The following is a 25,354-nucleotide window of genomic DNA, read 5'->3' on the forward strand; positions in this document are numbered from 1 at the left end:
CGAGAAACGAGTCAGATAGATTTTATGCATTTACAATAAGCACGAGTAAAGGAACATTCGCGAATGAAAGCTAGATTTGAAATTCTTGTGTTATCTACCGATCAATTATGACACGCTCCTTCGTTGAACGTTAAATATCGATATGGTCGAGTAAACTTACGTGCCGCGAGTATCTTTGTTCTCGATTTGTTGTTCTTTAACCCATAGATAGATTGTATATCAGATGGATGAACGCTTACATTATATTGTTCAGCGATTTCAGATAAGGCGAGTCGTACGCTAATGCTCCGATTAATTATGCAATATCGTAATCTGTCTTATCTGATACGGTCACGAGATTTGACACGTACGATACTAATCAACTGAGGGTATTAATATGTATACACTATACACGTAAGAATGAAGACAGACGATTCCTATCGATCGAAACTGAAACACATACGTTTCTTCTGCCTTTCACTTCTGCCCCCCGCAATTCGTGGTCCCTCCCCTCATCTGGCGACTCTGTCTAGAGATTATCAGCATGCGACAGAACAATCAATAATTTGGGTAAACTTTACTTCAAAATTTCTGCCTTTCTCCTATAAATTATGATGTATTTGGTATGTGATCCAGTAGAGATTTGCAGCCCGGGGCTGCTGCAATGAACCGTTGATCCTACAGGATCGAAATTTCGATCTGCAGCCGCCCCTGGTACGAATCTACTGGATTACATACCAAATAGATCGTAATTTATAGGAGAAGGGCAGAAATTTTGAGTCCGGTAAAGTAAAGAGCAGCCAACACAATTTTGTATGTACATACAGTGTAAATAATTGATCAGAGAACAACAACGCCCGGGCGAACGTAGAAAATGTTGTACACCGATATGCATTAGCATGTTAAACATTATTAAACCGTGATTGCATAATCGAAAGGAAACCTGCAATCCCGTTAGCCTAGTAAGCAGTCTGTTTTCCTGATCAGTCGCTGACTTCACGAAAAGACCGAGCACCGCGGGTAAGCCGATTAAGAAAACGAGAACCGCGCGAAGTCCAGGCGAATCTTTCGATCGATCTTTACTGCGTGCGGGCGCAATCTTTCGCAAGCCCACAGTTATGTACAGGGTGTATAGAAATTAGATGTCTTGGTGGAAATTAATGTAAGAAAGTTTGCGCAATATTAACGTTCACCTTGAATTTCAAGGTGAGAAGGCCAACCGTTTTTTATTATTGCATTGTACATACTCTACTCGTGGAGGATGAAAATATAATAGACATTTTTTCCCGTGTGATTTTGAGCTTGAAATCAAGTTTGCGCCAGCTTTCTCGCACCGATTCCTACCAAACCGAGGGTGTAGAATCGCGCTATGATAGTCGCGACATATAATTTCTTTACAACGTGTACATATAGTAACGATGCGGCGGAAAAACGGACACGGTAATCGAATTTGCACGGGAGAGTAATTTTCAAGCCGCTTAAAGATCGGCCCATCGGAGGAGAGAGAGAGAGACCCTACAGAACACTTTTGATCGAACGCTTCGATATCCCAGCCCTTATCGTGGGTAAAGTTATGTTCAAAGCGAACTTCTGACATTTATAGGGCTTCGAGGAAACAATTTCTGTTTGTTCCTTGCCGTGTAAACATCAAAGGGATGTATGTAATGTAGTTGTCGTCGCGTGACGCTGCAACGGAGTCGCGACGCATGGGAAAGCGAAGGAGAAAGGGTACGTCAAGCTTTAGTAATTTGTTTATTTTCTACTTGTGGAAAGTCAGTCATCCCAGTCACCCTGTAAGCCGTCAGCAAATGAAGCTCGGATAAACGGCTCGGTACTCTACAAAGTGTCCCCAAAATGTTGCATTCCCTTGGAAAGGTGCAAAGAACGTGCACACATTTAAAGAATTTGAAAATACTGCCCTATTATTTTAAACTGAAATAAATATCCACTTAGCTCTTGTATTTTACATTAAAATTTGCACTCCAATTATAACTATGAACACTGTTGTTGAAATGAACGCTGATAACGAGCGTGTTAATTACGATAGCGAGTATTTCCTGTAATTATTTCTTAACACTAAACCTAACGTAACCTAAAAGCAGCCGAGCCGCGTTGCCTTGTGACTTACGAAAATGAAACAATTAGATTTTGTGCGATTTTTATTGTAAATCGTTTTCAATAATCTTAAGAATTGGAAAATGATAAATTTCACACCGGTCATTTAATCAGTGCTAGTACGCTTACAATTAGTGTAAACGAGTAGGCGGTCGATTGTTATGCAAAATACAAATTGTCTGTATCGATAAAAATTGATTTCCGCTCTCAATAATTTAAACAATTTCTTTTTTTGTATTTCATCAACTCATTTCTTCCACGAATGCATTCGCAGTCTATTAACGAGGTTTTACCCAAAAGTCTAAAAGAATTTGTTTGCACACCTGGCATATAATAAAGCAGTATAGCCGGAGTATGTGTAACCGATATCTCGAGCCAATGAGAGACATTGCCCGTTTTGACTGGGAGGTATGTATTACGTTTCGCACGTGTTCCGTGTGGGTGTAGTTGCACGCAACGGAATCGATCGTGGCACGAGGTTCATGGCATTTTCTTTCAAGTCGCATAGAATGCGCACTAGCTACAAGAACCCGGTCATTCCTGCTTTACTTTTGCGGCCGTGATATTCAATTTCTCCTCTGGAAATACTACGGTACGATAACAGCAGATTATCAGATGAATAATGGTTCCGGTAGCTCCCAATACCTATTGTTTCCGAACTCAACGATTTTTCTTTAAAACCACTCGTTGTCGGACACATTTTTCCTTTTTCTTATCCCTTTCTTGCACCGTAAGGCTGTACAAAAAGCAATGGTCATCCGTTCTAGGGTTGAATCTACACATTTGTAAGAGAAACTTGCCGCAATGGAGTCTTATCAAAAATTTACAACCTAAAACATTTTAATCGCTTTTAGTGCTCGGTAGGTTTAATGTAAAAATAATTATCTTAACACGTTCACGACGACGCGTGAGCCACCTTATGGTCATTACTACGGAGGTGGCTCACGCGCCGTCGTCAAACGTGTTAAATATAATCTTTTGTAACAAATAAATTGTCGACTCATCGTGAGCTGTGATTTCTTTCATATCGATAACGTATATTGAAACTCCTCCCCCTACTCCGGTGTCCACCCCACAAAACTCACACCCACGGCAGGAAAGAAGTTGCCCCCGTGGCTGACGTAAAACACCAATGTGTAATTCTGTTTGTTTGAACATTATTTGAACAATTATATGTAAATTTTGAAGAATAGTTTCGGTAGAATGCGAAATAAGAATATCTTCTGAAAATGCGTAACACATCGTATCAAGTATATCGTTGTTTATGGATTGACGTGTTGTCATGTGAATACATAAAAATAATTCGGATTTCAGATATTAGATTTTTATCTAGAGTTACCGCGGCGCGATAAAAGTGGCTTATCAGATGAGTAATACCGTGTGATTCTGGAAGTTTCTTGTGTCGAGTATTTGCCGACTTCTTCGCAATTCTTTTTTTTACTATTCACAACAACAACATATGAGATAAGCATGCAATGCCCCAATATAGATCGTTGACAGAATCACAGAATCTTGTTAAACAGCCTGTGTTCTGCACGGACAACTAATCGCATACCGACATTATATTTCTGACTGTGTCTACCGCGTCGACCGCGCCGACCGCGACGATCCTTTTTAATATTTTCCTTCCAATTTTTTTTTAAATGAAAGGTTTATCTTTCAGCTGTAAATTACTATTTGTCAATTGAAAATTAGTATTTGTAATGCATTAAAAATGTTACACTAAATGTAATGAAGAAAATTTGCAAAATTATCAAGACTTCGCAAGGAATATCTTTTGAGTCATAAGAGGTCATAGAATTTGACAAAATGGAATATTTTCAGCATACTTTCTTTCCTCTATGTAGTCATGCAAAAATCATTTCCTAGATCGTCCTATATCAAAAGTTATTATTGTTTAAAGCCGTCCATGCGGCTGTGCGTATTGGTGCTCGCATCTATCGTCGGGACTCCGTGACAACTAAGAAACACTTTAGACTTGAAACACTTCAAATCTTTATGCTATGCTACAATATATTTTTTGAACGTTATATACTATTATATGTTTTTTCCTTTTTATTTAAGTTTTGTGCAGTTTATATTTAGTGCGTACCTCAGTATACTTTATGCATTAGTTCAGTATTATACCATCGTTTAGTACAGTTTATATTAATATACAAGGAGAATTAAGTATAATTCTCCGAACGCGTTGTATACGTTTTAAACAATCATCTTATACGACCGTTTCTCCCATCAATATTCAGAAAAAAATGCTATCGATGAATTGGTTTGCCCGATCGTCAATTTCACGCCTACTCCAAACTTATATTGTTGTCACTTCGTTCATCATCACACACTCACTGCAACATACTTTAACTCAGCACGAGTCATACGTTGTTTACAGTAATTTATATTTTGTATTTGTTATATAATTTGTGTTTGTTATATTGCGTGTTTGCGTTTATATTTATTGTTTGTTATATCTCGTTCGTGATAAAACATATCGTTCCACTAATATTTGGTAAGTACATAAATAGTTGGACATTTATTACGTTAACTATTTTCCGTGTTCAACATTTCTTCCTTTATTATTCTGCTATTCGTTATCATTAAGAATGGAGGCGTTCCGTATACAAATCTGAATTTATTATATTTATTATTGTTTACATTTCACTTTGTGCATTATACAGATACTATAGAATACTATAGATTGTGAATTTATAAGGATCAGATAAATTTTCTCCGGAGGCTTTAAAAAATCAAGAAACAAATTTTATTCAAATAGCGATTTCTCAAAAATTTAGAAAAATAATATATTGACTAAGCTGAATGTATTCCGTTTCAAAAAAATTTGCTAAAAGTTGTTAAATTTGTAAATATGTTTAAAAAATAGTAAAAAAAACTATTACATAAATGAAAAGTATACCACATTATACATTATTAAAAAAGATTACATGTTAATATCCTACACCCCAAATTTCACGTCGATATCTTTAATAGCTTAGAAGTTATACCAAAATGTCACTAAATTTCGCGTTTTAGACCACTGTGCGACCGCGCCGAGAGTTCAAACGAAAGCCCAACGTAGAGAAGGACAGCATGAAATACGGATCGCGTGGCCGAAAAAACTTCTTTATTTTTCATTATTTTTTGTTATGGGACTTTCACAAACTTATTTCCGGGATGTCTTTTTATTTCGTGGCTCACTGGAAGGGGACAGTGGGCGCTATGGTGGGGGCGGTTTTGCCTCAATTTTGTAGTCAATTTTGCCTCAAGTTGTAGAGTATGTATTAGTGTATTTTATTTTTTATTAGGTAACATACAGTTATTTCACTGAAAATGTATCTGCCGTTATTTGCACTAGTCACGATGTTTGCAACGGTCGTATCGCCATCGATCAATTCGATGCAATTAATCATTTTTATCGCTTGTCGTTGCGAAATGAAATCGCGAATGGATGCTGGCTGATCGCTTATCGCGGCCCATCGCTGCTGCTGCTGTTATCGTGCACATCACGGTACACGTCTCGCAAAATTAATACTCGCTACGAGGATGCAAAAATGTTTTCCGCTTAGCCATCGTTGGTCGATGCAACTGTATTGATTTGACGCATATCGATGCCTCTATGCACATAAAAAAAATCAAGCAGGTTAACGGATTATGATAATTTGCTGCAAAAATGAGTTGATACAATTTATTACGGAAGAGAAATTAAATGATATTGATCTTTTCTACTTTATTTTTATAATTATTAAATGAATTCGTGAATTCGCCCTCCCTCCCCTCGTCTAGCGACTCTGTATGGACCACGTTTAACACTTTGAATGTCGCGTCTCTGAAAAATAGGAGACAGAAATATTTGTCCAGACTTGAAAATTAATTTTCCAATGCTAATGTATTCATTGTACCAATTAGTATCTGCAAAATGCCATAAAATCGAGAGAGACCTTGGCGTTGTGAGTCTCACAAATTCAGTGGTTATTTCATTAAAGAAATAATAAATTATGTATTCTGATTAATTGAATCATAAATGATTTTGATTTTATGGAATCTTCGAGACTGATGGATTGCCAATTGCCACTGAAACTGTCCACGCCTCCGTGTCAGAAACGCGTGCAAGGTTTTAGGGCCCGAAGAGAAAGAAAGAAGGTCGCAAGGTCTCCGGCACTCATTGACCCGCTCGCTATAGTTAGAACTGGAAACGGCATTGAATCGTAAACACAGTCTCGCGGTCTCAAATATTTTCTACAGACTCTCGCCGGTTAGGTAGTCTAATAAGTGCTAATCCTTCCGAGTAGTTTATCCTCTCGTTAGTGTCTCTCGCACTCTGTTTTTTCAGAGACCTGACGCGCATCATCAGTCATAATAACCGCCGTTCGCACGTTCGCCTCGGGGACTATAATTAATTCCAATAGTCACATCGGGTAATCGCGATTGAACGTCCCGACGAAATAATCTTATTGTTAGCTACCAGCGTTTTCAACCGTCGATACAGGCTGTTCGGAAGCGAAACACACGATGAATATGTATGGTGCTGCGAATCGATTCTTTCGCATGCAAATCATCGACACGAGGGAAGTATAATTAACTCCGCGATGACAATGCTCCGACGGGAAACGTTTCTTCAATGAAACGTTTAATATTTTTTTCTTTTCTGTTTATCAGTCACAGCGATCGAACAATTGCCTATCATTCTTAATAAGAAGACACTGGTAACACAAATTTCGTGTGTTGTCTCACTTTTCAGTTTGACGAAATTGGATGAAATATTGCTAAGTAATGGGAAACATAATTGAGCAGACCCGGGCAACTTCTTCCCCGCTGTCGATTCACAACTCCCACCACCAGTGTACCGGTCCCCCCACTCTATGTATTAGATATTTCATATTATACATATACCATATAATCATAATCTCCCTAACCTCCTCCTACACTCCACAGGAGTTTGGTAGGGAAGATCCAGGAGTGGGGAGGATGAGGCGAGGCGTCTGTGGTTCGCGAGCCGCAAGTTGCCCTGACCTATAATAGAGCGTGTTTTCATGTTCGTTGAAAACACGTGGTGTAAAATATAGGAAAGATTAGTAATTTTTTCTCTCTCTCTCTCTCTTGCAAATGAGAAGCTTCGTGACTGGCTTATTGTTTCTGCTTGATACATATTACCGTGCTCGAGCTGCCAGGATATCGAAACAAATAATGCACGTACGTCAGCGTACATGTAAAGTTGGCAAAGAAAGAATAAACATGAAATCATCATCGTAACTTCGCTCAAAAAGAAACTGTACTCTTCCCCTTGTTTCTTTACCAATAATTGATTTATTTTACTTACACATTAATTATATAACTTATTTTTATACAACACAGAGCACGTACGATTTTATCTTCTAACTTTATTATCTGAAATTTACTAAACGGCTATATAAACTATAACCAGAGGTAGTAACATTTGCAATTAAATCGATGATTGAATTTTTATGACCGCAGATGAGCGGTCTGCTGCAGTCAAGTATAGTTATTTCTATCTCGCAGCGATAACTTTTATGCCAGCTTTTGGTACCCCTTGATATTCGCGGTGTGAAAAACATTTTAAAAATACATCCACACATGCTATGTTACAATAATCGAGAACTTTCTTATTTTATTTATATGTATTTGTTAGCATCAACCTTGTTTCATTACAATGTAACGTAATCTTTGTGTAATCTTGTTTGTAAAATCCGCTGTCTCTCTTCACTGTTTCGTAATATTTATTTATGTATGTTTAATTCTTCTATCATATTTGCCTAATGTATGCAATAATTGCAATAATATTTTTCATTTCTAATAAATGCTGAAATCATTTTTTCAATAATCACATCTCCGATTTTGATCGAATATTTCCCGTTGAATTTCATTTTGTCGCCTCATATTCAATTTTCTACACGCTCCGAGGACCAAAGCTAATTTTCGAACAAATTATGTATGCACAGTTTAGTTTTCAATCTCCTCGAGGCAAGATAAGAACTGTTAATATTTCCCCGAATCGTTTCGCGTTGAAACTAAATATTATATCAGTTGATTAGAGACCTCGAAAACTTTTTTTAAAACTTCTATTTTCGGGTGTAACCGCTTGTGCTTCATTTTCAAATCTGGCACGAACTTTAACAATCATTCAACGATTTTAATAAGACAAACATATGACAGTATTTGTAAATTTTTTTGTTTTCACTATTTTGTGTTTCATCCACTGACTTTTGCCATAAACAAGAAGAACAACATTATACATAGTTCTTCAACAGATTACAAATCGGCTAAGAACATTTGCAATTATACAATATTTCTATAAAATATAGTCCGAGGATTACCGGTACAAGTATGTCCACACTCGACACTTCTCCTCCGTTTCCGGTCAGCGACGTGACCCGCGAATCATTGCACAATGATGCCAATTCGTCCGCATTTCATTAAACGCTAATGGTCGCGTAATTATAGCTCGCCCATAAAACGTAACATCCGCGTAACGCGTTCAGGCCTGTTTACCCACGGCTATCGATTGAATGTCCAATAGGCCGTGAGATGCTGGCCGATACACACGCCAAAAATCTATGAAAGAGCAAACAGCTGATTGCCCGTCGGCATCGGAATCAGCTGACTTGTTGCAAAATCGAGACGCTCGAACGAACCCCCGTTGAAAGAGAGCCCGTTAGAAGGTAAGCGCTACCTGTTCGAAAGGTGAATGAAATGAATGAATGTGTCTACTCCCAGCGCCGATAGAACTCGTATGGTGAGAACTTTTTAGCGTATAGGCTGAACTGGCTGAAGCAATAATGTCCTCTAGGTCGAATCTAGCGATAACTACAGGAGTCGCTCGAGCGCGATCAAACTTTCAGGATTGATCGCTTGATGGTCCGATTTTTCATCTTATTTGAAAGTTTTCCTACTTTCACTAATTGTTAAGATATATTTCGTTAAATAAAGTATCTCATAAAATTGATAGCTATCGTTACTATTAGTAGTTTCCTTACTACTTACTATGTATACATATGTTCCACATCACTTGCATCGGTTAGTTTAGGGGCTGAAATGCCGTGGTACATACATAGCACGGAGCAAGCCGCGCGGAAAGCTTGAAAATAACTACAACGCCTATAACGAACGGATACATCTCATTAAAATAGCGCGATGTCGCGTGAGACAGAGAAAAAAAATACTTGGATATAGCTAGAGCACTTGGTGTCATGTGATTTGGAATGATGCCATCGGAGCCGAGTCTTCTGTGAGACTTGTATTCGTAATACATAAAGGAAAAGGTCTCAGGTTCGGTCGAGTTCCAGTTTCGATGTCTTGATAATCAGATACTCTGTCTGTGCAGGTTTTATTTTAAGATCTTGCACAATTGATTAACAGAGTTCCCTCTTTGATCTCGGACTGAATTCTCGCATTCCTTCGAACAATGTAAGTATGTACAAAAATATATCTTGGACCAAGTGAAACGGTTGCATTTCGTCGACGAAAAAAAACCGCCATTTTCTATCATGTATCAGGTATTGCGTGTCATGTAATTTTCATTGTAGCTCATTGTCCATTGTGGTTTAACGCTAGAACTACCGAGCCCTAAACGACACCCTAAAGAGGATACTCTTAAAGAGACGATACATTTTTTAATATCGGATCGCACGACTTGGATCTTCTTTGAGAAGTTAGAATGTAATTCGTTTAGATCTGTGTCAATTATGCGTATTCTGGAAATTTTATCAATCTATTCGGAAAAAAATGTCTAAACTAATGTCTAAAGTCTAAACTAATCGTATAGCTTTCCCAAAAAGTCCAACAGTCATACGGACCAATATTTAAAAAGTTATCGTCTTCCGTGAGAGTGTCCGAATAATAATAATAATTATGATAACAACAGGATCATTCGTTCAGATTTTATATGATATTTCTGATAACATGAACTTGAGCAAAGAAAAAAATTCCTTGAAGAAAATACATTTTCATATCTTGACGAATTGTAAAAGAAAAAAATCCGTCATTTGAACGGGCTCTCGGTAGTGCTAATGTTAATAAAGCATTGCACTTTTTGTCGTATGATGCGAGAAGTGTATTTAAAGCGAGTTCAATGACTCGTGGTGCAAGATCATACGCAACGCGTACGTAAAAGTACGTCGTGTATTATCGTTTTTTCGCAATTGATAGTCAGTGGTTCGACCTTCACCTTGTGAAGTCGATGTACCTCGAAGATTACGCTACCATGTGTGTTGGGACTATGAATGACCTTGTTGGTTAGGCCGATGAACTTGACCTCGCATCCTAACAGATAAGAGATGTAATGTTTCATTTCAAAAATATGAGATTGACCTTGAGATACATTTGAAACCTTCATAAAGGAAAGAACAATTTTCGACTGCTGGCTGCTTCTTATGGATTCAATTACTATGGCACAGAAGCGTTCTTTATATTTAGACCATTGTGTTTATAGCATCCTGTAGCTTGGAACAATCATTCTTAATATACATACCTACAACCATTATTTTTCCTCGGAATATTCTAATTCTTAACCATCGCAAGGTAAGATCTAATAACGCATACGTATGTAAATAGTAAGGTGGGGTCTCTTAGACCCCGACAAATGAATTTCATAAATAGCCTCGTTTTTAATCAATTTGGGATAAGGAATAACACGGGAAAAGCAGTAAACAAACACATTAAATTTTATTCATATAAAACTTCTTTTTTCAAAAATCTGAAGCTGGGGTTTCCGAGACCACAGATTGCCTTACGAAGGTTAATAGTAAATGAATAATAAAGTTTTAATGAATTTAATGATAGAGAGAGAGAGAGACCTTCGAATTGAATCTTAAAAGCAACAGCACTGCGAATACACGATTGTTGTGAGAACCTCGGGGGTATCGGGTTTCAGGAAACGAAATGGTTGTATTGTACCAATGCTATTCCATACCCGAGAATGATACATCGAGTATCATAAAACCCCAATTTGAACACCCTAATACCTTAATTTCTTTGTAGCTCGATCGACCGCTCAGGGGGGGAACCCCCTAGTAGTGAGAATAAAAAAGTCACGTTTTAACGCCATAATTAACATCAATTTTGAAACATTAAATACCTTTTCTAGAAAATTAAGAACAAAAGTTTGGATTAACAGTGAATAGGAAATGGACGTGACGTGATCTAAATTGTTAATGAAAGTATTCGCATTTCTCATCGAAATGCATCGTTCGATACTTAAGAATGGTTGCATGTAATTGCAATGTCCATTAATAATTGCTTCTTAATAAATAAATGAATATAGCTTTGCAAAACATTGCGGTTCTGTTCAGGAACATTTAAATGAACGTACACATTTTTTGCAATCATTAAAATTAATTAAAGATTGTTACGATTCGCCACGAATTGTTACCATTATTACGAATTGCAAGACTATCACAATTTAATAAACACTGAAGAAGAATTAATGCTATATGATTGCATTATCAGCTGCTATACATATAATATTGATGTTATGATAATATACGATTATTACAAGCGAAGAGTTTGCGTAATATAATTAAGTGCAGTGGTATTACGAAGATATGGATAATTTGAAGCGAGTTCACGATTATGCTCATTAAGGAAGTTGCATAACCATTGGCAAATTGTTCGCAGATCTCCAGAAAGCCCGAGAGAAAAGTCTAAGTAACACGAATTACTCGTTAATCAAGCGCTAATGAAGTAATTGTAGGTTCCGTTTAGCCAAGTGTGGTAGCCTAGAACGGTAAAGATTCTAGAAAATTGGCAATTAGGAGATTGCTTCGGTCAGATGACGCCCGATGTACACTATCGCTGCATAAGCTGCAGCAAAACTTCCATTTTACAGTCTCGTTGCTGCTTATTATTATTCAATTAGAATATTTTCTTGCCTCTTTATCCCATATTTTCCTAATCTATGTCAATTTTTAGTGCATTTTAATATAAGCGTGGTTTTTAAACAGTTTTTCTATATATTTTATTATGTGACACGATCAGTGTCCATATTCATTCTTCACGATCACTTGGTTCTTAAATTAATTAATTTGATACGGAATGTATTCTTGTGATTTCTAACTAGTCTAACTATAGAATTTTTATTGTATCTACGGGATCGCGCGTTAGATCGATTTCTCGTATTTATCGCATGTTGCTTAATCAGATCTGATTCACCAACAATCTGTTTCTTTATCGAAACTCATTCTAAGGAAGAAAGATATACTACTACAATCTGTCAGGTCAATCTTAAGGCCAGTGTAGATTTAATCTGGACCAGACAAGGTTTTGTGATATACAAAAAATTCGTTTGAACCACTCGACTTCGTGGAAGGTACAAATTTCTAGCTCGTTAAAGCACTTCAGAGATTTGGATCATTTTTCATTGATCTGTTTATCTAATCCAAAATTCGTGGTGTTGTATTTTTCTGTGGAATTCTTCGCAAGAAAGTAAATCTTTACAGATTTCAGTAAAGTCGTTCGTTCAGGGACTAAATAATGTATTGAATAATACATTACATATTCCAGAAGGTCGATCTTATAATTGATGAACATTTTTCAATATAAAAAATGTGAGCCACTCCCTGAAATGAACATCTCCAAATGTGAAAACATGTCGTGAATAAAGTCGTTCAGTTGCTAAAGCAAAACCGATGAAAAACCATCGTTTTTTCTAAAGTGACATAACCAAGGGTCGTACGTAATATGTACATACCGCGTCACTAGTCACTACTACTCAAAATTCAAAGTGTAAGCCGCGTCGCTTTGAGAAATGTTCGAAACGCCTCGACTAGCTTCATCAGAGGCCTGTTAACATGCTGATACTGATGTGCGTCTGATGATGCTCGTCTATTTAAAGCAACATACTCACAGATCACTGCCAGTCTACCACAGACTTTTTAATTGATCAGATGAGCAATTAAAAAGGTGGAAGCACATCACTCCAGATTGCGTTTAAACGATAGTCAGCATCCTCATTGACGTTGTTGGAATAGTTCCTGTTGCCCGCAATATATTCATTATATTCATACATTTTCTCAAGCAAAATAGCATTTAGCTCTGTTATAGGTTCCACTTTTTCACTTGCGAGCTTTGCAAAGCATTTCGTCTTCGGCTTACATCCGTTCTGTTTATAATCCTACTTATCCTGGCAGATGTTCTCGACAAAGTGTCTCGCGTAAATATTCACGCACACACGGGATTTATTTCAGCTTTAATACTACATATGTATCTTGTTAGCAACACTTTCAAAACTGACATGGCACACGAATCATCGCACATATCGATCACACGATTATTTACCCAGATTTACAAAATTAATAGTTCAAATATATGACACGTGTATCCCATTTTTTTTTTCATTTAAACCATATATACATATACAGTGAGGAGCAAAAGTGAACACACAAACGATATTTTTACAAAAGTGTGTTTTCATTTAATGTTTGCATATAGAATGAAAAAAAAAAACAAAATACACAGTATTAAGTACAATATTTCAGCTTTTCAAAAAAAAAAAGTAAACAACGATGATAGTATTATTTTGACAAATAAAAATTTGTTTTCGTGTAATCGGTTCTGCACCACAATTCATTGTCCAGAAGCCTTTGGCGTTGACAGTGGCTTGAATGCGTTTAGGCATACTGGAAGTTATATTTTCGCAGTATGCTGCAGGAATAGAATACCACTGTTGCTGCACTCTTTGCCACAAATCAATTATTGTCAGTGAAAAGCACAGTCGAAGCGATTTCGGCCCCGAAATTTTCGCATGTATCGAGACATCACTGTACATCGATTCTGACAAATTCTTACCGCTGCTAGTTCGGCAGTCCGCGCTATAACCGAAGCACATTTCCGTAATTTTCCGGCTCGTACTCTTACAATTTCAGTCGGGAATAATTTAGCGAAAGCCCGGCTCGGCCTCTCGAGAGTAACTATGTAGTATGTAATCGCAAAATATCGATCGGACAGCGACAGGTACCTTTTTTTACCGATGCCCCCGTTCCCGGGAAACAGAATCGCAATATATGTACATCTGCCCCGGCTATTCCTTCGCGGAATCACGCGTTTGGCGAGCGCATGAATTATTCAACAAGATCCGAGGAAGAGAATGAGATGATAACTCCGGCGGATCGTTGGAATCAAGGCTACGGTGATATTAGCGAGCCGCGTGCGCATATTTGGCACTTGGACAATTGTAACGAGAAATTTCTCGCTGGATGTTTAACGAACCGTACACGTTTTCCTTCTCGGATAGTACTAATTGTTATTACCGTGCGACGGCGCAAATGACGCTGCTACGACACCGAATATAACGTCGTCTCTGAAAAGAACCTTCGGCCGAGATGATATTAGAAGGGCTAATCTGAATTTCATTCTGTTAAATATTGAAATCCTCGAAACGTTAGACGTAGATATCCTCTTATAAGTAGGCTATTATCTACTTATTTAAGATGATCACTTGGAAATCTGCTATTAAGTTCGAATGAAGTGCAAGCGGGTTTTAATGTAAGCATTTCAATTTCTGGATCGCTTTATTAATCACTTGACGTATTCAACGCTTTGACTGCCGAACCAGCAATCTCAACAAAATTCCATGAAGTAGAAGTCGGTTTTATGTCCCCCCTCGAAACCATACAACTTTTGTCTGAAAGATTTTTCTCCAAAATGCTTCATACTCGTTTGTTTCACTTTAAATCACTCACCCGGTATATTATAAGAACATTTTAAAATTATTACCATTAATTTTCATCGGAAAATACATCAGGAATTTCTTTCTCGGATAATGTTTCTTCTTCGTTTGAAGCGAAGCGTAGCCGAACGTACAGGCGTACGCGAAACGATGCTAAACGCTTAATACTAAATTAGCTATAAAATTTCAATTCGGACATAAGTAGTCGGAATCAAATTTTGTTGGCTTATAATCAGAAATCTTGACCGAATGTAATGAGATCAAAAAGAGCATCCAGACTCGCACAGAACTATAACAAAATCGTCAATAAAAAAGTTTTGTAATAGTAAAAAAACTTACAGAATTATATTGGTAATGTTCAAATATTAATAACTATACTAATTTAGATGATAACACAAAATGAAATCCGTGCGAAAGTCCTCTGTACACCTACCTGAAAAGCTTTTGTGATACAAGAATTAACATAATTTCCTTAAAACACTTGAAAATCGCCAATGAACGGACGCTGTTTAGAGACTGTTGACTTTCGATGAAATTTACTACTTCAAATCGACTTTCTTTCCACTTTTTCAGGCCAAATAGACCACTGTGCGCAGTGGCTCTCGCTTAGACGCAGTTCTGATGGAGTATGTATGTATGACGAATGGAGTATAAAAGGCGCTGGGACAACAAAACGCGCTGCGTCCAGACGCGCAAAGGAAATCGCACCTTTAATCGGTCCCCGAACGGTTATACATTTCAATGATGACGACATCCAGCTTGTTGACAGTGAATAATAATCGCCCGGGCAATTCGATCAAGCGAGTATCGATCAGAGAAACGTGAAAAATCCGATCTCAGCGAGCATGGTCTCGACGAAACGATTACGCAGCCTCGTGGCAAGAAATCGGTAGCAATCCGTACAACGAGCGAACGATAACGAGTCACGAAACAACCACCTTGTAATTGAACTAATTAACCAGTTAGATCAGCGGCGACGATTGCGCGGCCGGACGAGAGGTGGGATCGTTGGGATCGAGCGGCCGCGGATCGCGTCGTGGATCTAACGGAGGAGAACGCGTTAATAGAATTATGCAAATTTGTCAGTTGCCGCGCGGGTTTCGCCCGATCTTTGTTTGCTTTACGGATCCGACAATGGCACGTTGCCGCGTATAGTTCGCGTGTTTGCCATCACCTCCGATGAGATATATTTATACTATCAAGTGCTCCGTGCGCGCTCCGGAGCTGCAATAATATTTATCTACCATCTACCCGTGGCAACCGTGCGAGCCTCTATCGCTTGGGGTGGAAGCGCGAGTCGTCGCCGATTCTATTCGCAACGGGTCGGGGCGGGGCGGGGCGGGGCGGGGGTGTCCTCTCACTCTGATATTTTACACCCTGACTTTACACCAATTTAACCTTTATTCGCCACTAAAAATTGCTCTACCATTATTCAAAATACAGAGTATCCCAAAAATGTTATACTTCCATGAAGGGAGTGATTCCCAAGGCCATTTGAAATAACTTTTTCCTTTACGAAAATGTGCTCTGTGGTTTCGTGAACGAGTTATTAACGAATCACCCTTTTCAAGGAAATACAACAGAAACGAGTGTGTGGAATAAACAGAACTGCAGAGTTCCGAACGCACACTTGGAAAATTGTTACGGGATCGATCTCAAATTTAGTCGACGAAACACACGTGCGATAGATGCTGCAACCATGGATTTTCAGATATACCTATCATGCGTCGGGAAATACGATCACGGAGTGCTTTGTTACCCTGAACAAATATTTGCTGAAGAACATTCATTGTAGTTGACTAGACGTAGTTCTGACAAATATTGAAACTGGAGTCTTTCAGATGTGATTAACGTTCATCTTGATCCCTGAAAGATGAAAACAAACAGGGAAATACGGTTTAAAATCAATTTATAAACAAACAACGAGAATGCGATGTGAGAAAATGTCTTTCGTATGTACAGCACTGCAGATTACAATAGTGCAGAGTATCATTTGCGTCGATATCTTGTCGAAAGTAATTTCTGTAGTTATGGTATTACCATAATTAGTTTCGAACATGCCGTTGTACATATGTACGCAGAAAGTTTTCGGCGAGGTCGCAAAGAAATGGTAAAAACCACAGGATCTAAGAAACAGCACGGATCCGACGTTTTTCCTTCGATCAAGGCGTTACCGTAATAAGCGATAAAATAACTTGTCCGAGTACCAATAGAAAATGGCTACCGTGCAAGTGAATAAAACGCATCAAAGAGTAGAAGTTTTAAGGATTTACGTAGCGCCGCAGCGTGCAATAGGTTTCCTCGTTCTCAAGATTACTAATTTGTGTTAATTTCACGCGACGATAAGGGAATTCTGTTTGCCTTGCAGCCTCCACGGCGCGCGGCGCGGCGCGGCGCAGCGCAGCGGGCGTTGTCATAAATGTTTTATCTGCCGAGCAGTCTATCTACGGATTGTGTACAGTAATGTTCCCCGAGTCGCACATGGTGTGTTGATAAGTATTAAGCGTGTTTATGACGGTAAGATAACTGGTGCATTTTATTAATAACCGTTAAGTACACTGCGATCACCGGCACTGGCGGTTTTGCATCTGGCTGGTTTGCTTATTATTAGCGACAGCTTTCACGTGGCTAATTATAGGCGATATTATATATCCATTGTCTCCTGCTGGTTGCCTCCTTTAGAAACACGTCGTCGAGGTCATTGTCTGGTCGACACTCTCTCGTTCCCGCGCAAATCGAAGCTTATTGTCATGCATGTCCTTCGTACAGTGGTTCATTGGTCCAAAGACATCGGCAATGTGTTTATATTCGACTAGTGCAAAAATAATAGCGATTTCGACGCGACGACGCACAATGGTCTATTTGGCCTGAAAAAGTGGAAAAAGTCTATGTCTAAATTTTTGCACACGTCATCAAATTTCTGTCGTCCGTCGTAGTTAAAGGTCTGAAGGCTTCAATGTTGTTTTTTCTATTTGTATACCCGTGAAGTAGTAAACTTCATCGAAAATCAAGAGATTTAAGGCGCGCTTTGCGTTCTTAAACAGTCTCTAAAACAGCGTCCTTTCATTGGCGATTTTCAAGTGTTTTAAGGAAAATTATGTAAATTCTCGTATTACGAGAATTAGACTACCGGTTTAAATGTCACTCGCTCAGCGTTTACCATATATGCATAAAATTTCCACTCGCTTAATCACCGAGAGCTGGCACATTTGATTTGAAGATCTCCTTTATTGGGATTCTTATTGTAGTACATAATCCCTTTTCATCTCCAGCACTAAAGACTTTTCAAAACTTTGATCTTTGGTAATTAAGCGATTTGATGCACTCGATAAGAGTTTATAGCAGCTCGGTATGTATATCCTTGAGCAGTAAAAAGAAATCCAAACAAATCCAAGCAAGTGGTTTAAACCGATAAGTCCGAGAAAATCGCTTGATGATTACAACTTCTGGGAGAGAGGCTGTTACTCGGACATTTTTTAACTTGTACGCAACAAATACTTTTAAATAGTTTATTAAAAAAAAGTCCATTACACCTTCTAGAAATAATTCTTAAAAATCAGTTAGGTATACTACTAAATTTTTTATATTAACTATTTTTTCCTCTTAAGATACGTCGCTTCAGGTATGCAGTTACTACACAAATCAGCAGCGTGCCAAGAATTTGTTGATCTATATCTATTATATTTGTTAGATTCTTAGGTATAGCACTATGCTATACTAGGATACTATTCCATGTTTGGCCAGTTTCCTCTGCGATTGAAATTGTTACAGAGGAAATAATTATAGAACGGAAAATTAGCTGATGATTATTATTCTTGGAAGACTATTACACTAAACCTATCGAGGATTACAACTGGCTGACCTGTGTTGCCCTATAAAAATAACAAAATTGAATTTACATACATTTTGTTACGATGTACATACATATATTATAATACTTAATAAATCTTAATTTCGCATAGAAATCCGCAGTTAAATGACAACTCACGTGATATCAAAGTGATTCGGGCAGTGGTATGTATTAGACAGTTAAGAATTATCTGCCGGTTAGGTGAACGAATGAGAAAACGACACGATCGTCGTTCGGCGGCACAAGTGACGTCCGCTCGGCGAGTCTTGTTTACCCTGGCATCCTTACAGAAGACAAATGGTTTCGGTTGTGAAGAGTGACCAAACGTACCGCAACAAACCGACGCGCGACGTCAACGAAAACTACGTGCATTATACGGTATCGCGAGAAATGCGTTGGCTCAGATAATTTCCCCCTCGTTGCCTTTATTCCCTTGTTTCTTTTGCGCTCGGACCAGCCGCGGCCGCGCGATTAAATGTATCGTGGACTAAACGGATGATACGGTTCACTACGGTCACAGTTATTATGTGAAAGATGTTTACGGAAGATTTTTGGAATCGTAAACAATTGCCACGATTGGACAACGCCGGCTGATAATATGCAAGCGCTCACGCACGGGACATGTGATTTTCTTCGACTTCGGGGCGATTTCAGTTAACGAGAAACATTTTTGGTTGACCGATAACAGTGATCATCGACTTGTCTGGAAATAAACATTACATTGTATACGCAACATCGGAGAAAACAGTTATCGCTTCGTGGAATTTAATTAATAATTTCTTGTCATTTTTAATCCGTTGTAGACGAGGGGATTTTTGTAAAATATTTTTTACATCAGTTACTATTGAACAAAGTCGCGACCTCTAAACTCTGAAACACGAGTCCATCGTTATCTCTGTGGTTCTAAGGAAACACTTGTACTTGTACTTTACGTATTTACCAGAAAAAGTCATGAAAACAAATTCGGGGGGCTCAAGAAAATGATGCAATTTAATCGATGTCCTACGTGAAAGCAGTAGCGATTAAAACAGGCATGCACAACTGGACGATTTGGGAGCGCGAGCTCTCGACTCGGCTCGTGAGAACTGCAACTACACTATATCCAACGATAGAACAGTACCGTTGCGCGCAGCTTGGAAGATGGTGGGGGCGCAGCGAGCCTATCATCTCTCACTTCACTATCCCCTCCCCACTTTCTTGAACCAATTAGGGCGAAGATGCGCAGCGACAAACGAAAACTGGTCTTTACGCGGTACTGCTCTCTCGTTGGATAGAGTATATGCGCGTGTGAACTTGTGCTACACTCGCATGCCTAGTGGGTTCCCTTACCATACATCCGAGCTGGGTTTTGGCTCGTGAGCAGGGTGGTCATATTTTGCGGGTACCGGCGAGGGGCGCAAGGGTAAGGGGCTCGATGCCCGGTACCCGCAAAATATGGCAACCCTGCTCGTCAGCTGGTGACTACTTGGAACTACGAGTTGTGCATGCCTGGATCAAAACTGTAAACGGCAATATGTTCTTCCCGACAACCACAGATCTTACCTTGCTCAACGTTCCAATGGCTTGCCCTCCAACTTAGAGTACAGATGAACAATATTTAATCCAAGCTTGTGTGTTAATTCCAACTGTGATCGTTGTGTTGCAGATGAAAATTGAAACATCCCAGGACATGACGTAAATAGCATGGGTCATAGGGTAAGGGCAAACGGCACAATGAAGAAGAATCTCGCGCCGTAGTCTCGCCACCTGCGATGTTAGTCACACAGACACCCTCCTCGATGGACAACCAGCCGAATATGATGTCGGTACTCGAGGAGGAGGCGAATGTCGATATCGATGACGCGTTTCCACCGCACGTCGACACGACGAACATCGTCATACAGCCGGAGTCGCCTACCAGCAAGAAACAAGCGCTAAAGACCTTCAACGAGGTCAATGCGCTCCTACAAGCTGGCAGAAAGAGGGAGGTTAAGCTGGTCATAAGGGAGAACGCGTGGCCATTGAACAACGGAATTAGGACGCAGCTCTGGCCGGCTCTTTGCAGTCAACATGCACACGGCAAGAACATGCTCGATGGCTTTTATTGGGACATGGTCAATCAAGTTTTTGGGACTACAGGTGCGATTTAGATTTTATATACAATAAATGAGGAGATATCGTGGTAACATGTCCTTTTTCAAGCTTTATCAATCGTACAAATTAACAGGTTGATTACAGGGACAGATTAACACAATGAACCATATTTGTCATAAACACTATACTATACTATACTATATTATACTACGCATTGTCATATACACTACATGTACTATTATTCATGTTTAATTCCAAATAATTCGTTTAGCAATCAAATTCACAATTACCGTGTCATGAATGAAATTACGTTGACTTTCTGGGATATTTAGGGGGTTGTGTTTGGAAGTCAGCGTGTTAATCCATCCGACCAAAGCTATGCATTTGCATAAACTTTCAAAGCTAGATCACATTAAAGAGTTACACCACCTCCGGTGGTGCATTCAAGTACGTTTGTTACAGTTCTTTGAACAGATCAATCTAATTATTCTCGGCGGTGTGTATTTGTCCGGTCGCTGCTGACGGTTCGAATTCTATATGTTTGCAGAGCTGCCGGAAAAATCAATCATGCTACCGCCGTTTGTGGATAGCACTCATTGCCTGTCATACAATCTGACAAGAAAGGGCAGGAGTGTCGCAGACAGGGTTGTATCTGTACTGGGATACGCTTGTCCCGATATCACCTACAGTCCTTCGCTATACCCGATCACAGCGCTTCTTCTTCACTTCATGCCAGGTGGGTACTATTCGGATAACTGGATCTCGTTCGGATACAGTATTATGTATCTCCGTAACTGTCGCAACGATGTCTATCGTAACTGTTCAAGTTTTATTCCCACCACTGGGCTGACGACCGAGCCAGCGAGGGGCCGAGTATGTATCAAGTTCGACACTTCCAAAGGATGCAAAAATAAACGTGCAATAAAGAAAATTTCAAATTCAGTTTGCCTTACCTTTTTAAATGTGGTACCAGTGAATTGTTGAGATTCTGCCGATTAAAACGAGTCCAAACACGACGTAAATCGGTCTACTTTTAGAAACTGCATACATAGCAACCATACGTATATCCTCGATTATGCTACTTGCATCAAGTCTATGAAACTAGTCCGATTTACGTCGTGTTTGGGCTCGTTCTAATCAGAAAAATCTCAGCAATCCACTGGTCCACGTTTAAAATGGCAAGCCAAAAATGACGGAATTTCAACATTTCTTTATATTGCCTTTCTTGAACGAAATACAATTTCATTCATTTGTGATCAATGTTTAAGCATTCAAATATAATGCTTCTTTTCTCTTCTACGACATTCTTGGGGATGAAGACATTATTTCAATCACTGTAACTGTAAAGAAAATGGTACGGCAAGGGGTTAATGTGTTATTTTCGAAATTTAGCATACGTACAGGTTGTTAATTTTAACTCGAACATCTAAATTATTTCCGCTACTATTAAAAGTAAGAAAAAATAACTATAAATAGGATGTATGTACATGGTTTTTAGGCGTTTTTCGTTTTATTACTTTTGTATTCTTCAAAGTGAAACTGATTTTTTCGCCTTCAAGATCACTTCAAGGTCATGGCGTGTAGGTAGTTGAACTCATCTTGACGCCGCGCCGCCTACCACATTGCGCTATGAAAAATGCATGTTAACATGCAAAAAAAAACCGTTAAAATGACCTTCAAAGGATTTTTTTTATTACCATCTGATGCACGCCTTAAAACCACGTACATCCTATTTAGTTATTTTTTCTTACTTTTAATAGTGACGGAAATAATTTAGGTGTTCGAGTTCAAATTAACACCCTGTATATGGGGACGCGTAGTTATGCTATGGAAGAGAGGAGGAATAGGCTGACCATCGTAATCATTGAAATGGAGAAGAGTGGGGGGGGGGATGGGTCGTGCAAATTGAAGTGTGTAACAGATCTTGAAAATTTAAGCGAGCACTAACGTAAACAGTTTGCTCGGATGGGACACAACACTTCTCTCGCTTGGTTCGTTTCGAGCACAATGGAAATTCACATCGCGTGCCGCACGTCGATTCCTCTGGTTTATCGCATAAATAAAGATGTAGACACGCGGTTGGACATGCTCCCAGTTATTAATAGCTCGAAATCGGAATATATATTCACAAAATACGTTTTCTTACAGAGGAGGAGTGTTATCATTGTATGGCCAGCCTGGTCGCTGCTAAAGACAAAATGTTCATTACGCAAACCAAACTTCTGTACGAAGTTACCTGGAAAACTGTCGAGCAAATCACCAAAAAACACGTGGTACGTTCAGTTACTAATCTCGAATCGATGAGTCATGCTTTCGACTAATTGGATATGTTTCACCTGAAACCATTTACATTTCCTCGCGCGCGCGCGCCTATAATATATGACGAATATATGCGCGAAGAATGTTTACACGTTTTCGGAACTGTGGACCTCTATGTTTGAAAGTAAACGGCGCAGTGCGTTCTGGCAAATTGGAACCAGCCGAACCGAATTATAGTTTCCTGGCTCGAAATTGTATTCGGAACAATTGATCGATGAATCTTACATGCTTATATTATTTCGCACCCCGGCAAGAATAGTGACAAAAAAAGGCAGTACATATTCTCACGGTATAAAAGTTTTTTTATATATATTCTATCTGAATTCATTTGACAGATTTACGGACCGCTCTCTGCGTCCGAAGGTATATTTTATAGGCATAGGCGAAAAGATTTATTATTTCGATCGAGAACGCCAGAGAAAATTCTTCGGAAGTCGATGAAAGTGCCAGATAAGCGAAATATGCGTTGGTGGACGATGGAAGCGAGAGAGCTCTGGAAAATAGCAACATCAGGGGATATAATTCTTACTTGCGCTTTCTATTGCAGAAATCGGCTGCAGTACATTTAGCGAGGCATTGCTCGGGATCAAGAGCGGAGAGAATTTACATGGATTGGATCTGGTGGATACTACAGCTTCTTCCATTCCAACATCTAGTCAGGGTTATGGACTGTTTCCTACACGAAGGCATTAAGGTCAGTATTCGTAGAATTCGGCGCAATATAATTCAGTGTTCCGATTTTTATTGCATCTTCTTGCGAGCTCGTTGAAAAATTTTGGCGCCTGTTCAAGAATATCAAGTAGAATATATCAACAATGTGTCCCAAAAATATTGTACTTCAAAGAAGTGTTTCCCGAGATCGTTTTAGGTAACTTTTTCCTCCGCGGAAATGTTCTCCGGGACTTCGTTAAGGAGTTATTAACGAAGAACACGGACCAATTAGAGCACAGACCCCGTTGAACGTGGCGTTGGCATTGGCCGAGCCGTAATCCGTCCGCAATAGCCGCGCTATGATTGGTTCGTTAACAATTTCTCAACGAAGCCGCGGAGAACATTTTCGCAAAGGAAAAATTGCTCCGAACGACATCAGGACATCCTGTATACAAGAAATGCTCTTCCAGGAATAGTATGAATGCAAAACTCGAGTGTTGACCGTATGCCAGTAAGAGATCGATTTTTACAAGAAGATTTATCGAGCTCCCGTTAAAAGTATCCCGAAAAATACAGAAGTAGTCGATGCTTTCAACAATTCTAAATAGACTGCGGAGCTTTATTACATATTTATCGAGCGTGCAAATTTATAAAATACAAGGGAACATTTGTATTAAACTCGAAAATTTTAGTCTGTGTACAGTATGCGAGACTCTTCAGCGGGATTAATATGCATCGTCCGTTCCAGATATACATATCACCACAGTAATTAAGTCATGTTTGTATTTCCATCGATGAATCACGCATTTCGTTTCTTCTTATGTTTCAGGTCTTCTACCGAGTAGCGATGGCTATAGTTTTATTATTCTATAAGCACTCATCCTTGCAAAACTCTGAGTGGATGAATGAAATTTCCAAGAACGGCATCGACGCCGCATTGTCGAAATTCTGCAGGCAAATACCGGTGAGTAAAAGGATCGGTACGTCCGGCCGGTGGTACATACATATACTCGGGGCAGAGACCGGAAGTTGGGAAACGTCGTAATCGCGTTTGAATTTTGCAGGTGACGCCGGCAAAGTTTTTGCGTACCGCATTTGGGATACGTGGACTCAGCTCAGCATACATATCAAGGGTATTTTTGCGCACAGAAATGGCTCTTAAAAGTAGAAGCGTTTTAACGGGATCCAGATCGTTGGCTCGTTCCCGGTCCACGGACAATCTGCCCACGAGCCAGTCCCAAGTCAACATTCAGATGATGTCGCACACGCTCACGATACGAGAAGTACGTTCTCCGTATTCCTCTTTTTTTGATCCAACATGGGTCGGTGTCGATCCACCGAAATACCGATTCTTGCGAGTTGGACTCACGTACATGAAACGAATTCTAAATCCGATCGGATATGTCTCAGCCTGCGATCGAATTTGATAAATTATCCTGTCGATCTCGTGCGCCCAGGGGCTCTAGTCAGAACAATTATCGAATTGTTTACATTGGCATATTAACGGCAACGTTGCCCTGTTTCCGTATTACCATGACTGTAATGGCGTGCATATATGTGAGCCGATTATCTTAATGTTTAGATTATTTTCTTGTTTGCGAGAAATGTTGCAGGTGTGTTAAAGGTTTAGTACTACCCGTATAGCTCACGTTGATTTAATATGTTTATAGTAAGATGAGAAACGTAGACCGTTCATCGTA

The 25,354-nt window shown here is 39.2% G+C and overlaps 1 protein-coding gene and 1 long non-coding RNA gene across 5 annotated transcripts in view; one reads left to right on the forward strand and one right to left on the reverse strand.

The window, feature by feature from the left end:
* Sky (GTPase-activating protein skywalker) overlaps nt 1-25,354 on the forward strand; it is a 43,971-nt gene that overhangs the window by 14,610 nt on the left and 4,007 nt on the right. For all 4 annotated transcript variants that reach the window (XM_076427144.1, XM_076427158.1, XM_076427151.1 and 1 more), the window contains exons 2-7: nt 20,257-20,729; nt 21,232-21,420; nt 22,833-22,957; nt 23,551-23,697; nt 24,484-24,618; nt 24,719-24,937. In XM_076427144.1, coding sequence (XP_076283259.1) covers nt 20,363-20,729; nt 21,232-21,420; nt 22,833-22,957; nt 23,551-23,697; nt 24,484-24,618; nt 24,719-24,937 — 1,182 coding nt within the window. In that variant the 5' untranslated portion in view covers nt 20,257-20,362. The remainder of the gene's footprint in view (nt 1-20,256; nt 20,730-21,231; nt 21,421-22,832; nt 22,958-23,550; nt 23,698-24,483; nt 24,619-24,718; nt 24,938-25,354) is intronic.
* Nucleotides 18,257-20,387, reverse strand: LOC143210480 (uncharacterized). Its single transcript, XR_013009262.1, has 3 exons — nt 20,154-20,387; nt 18,750-19,314; nt 18,257-18,633 (listed from the first exon to the last, which is right to left on the reverse strand). It is a non-coding gene; the product is annotated as an uncharacterized LOC143210480 (long non-coding RNA).

Source organism: Lasioglossum baleicum, chromosome 1, assembly GCF_051020765.1.
Source record: "Lasioglossum baleicum chromosome 1, iyLasBale1, whole genome shotgun sequence".
In the NCBI taxonomy this organism is placed as follows: Eukaryota; Metazoa; Arthropoda; class Insecta; order Hymenoptera; family Halictidae; genus Lasioglossum; species Lasioglossum baleicum.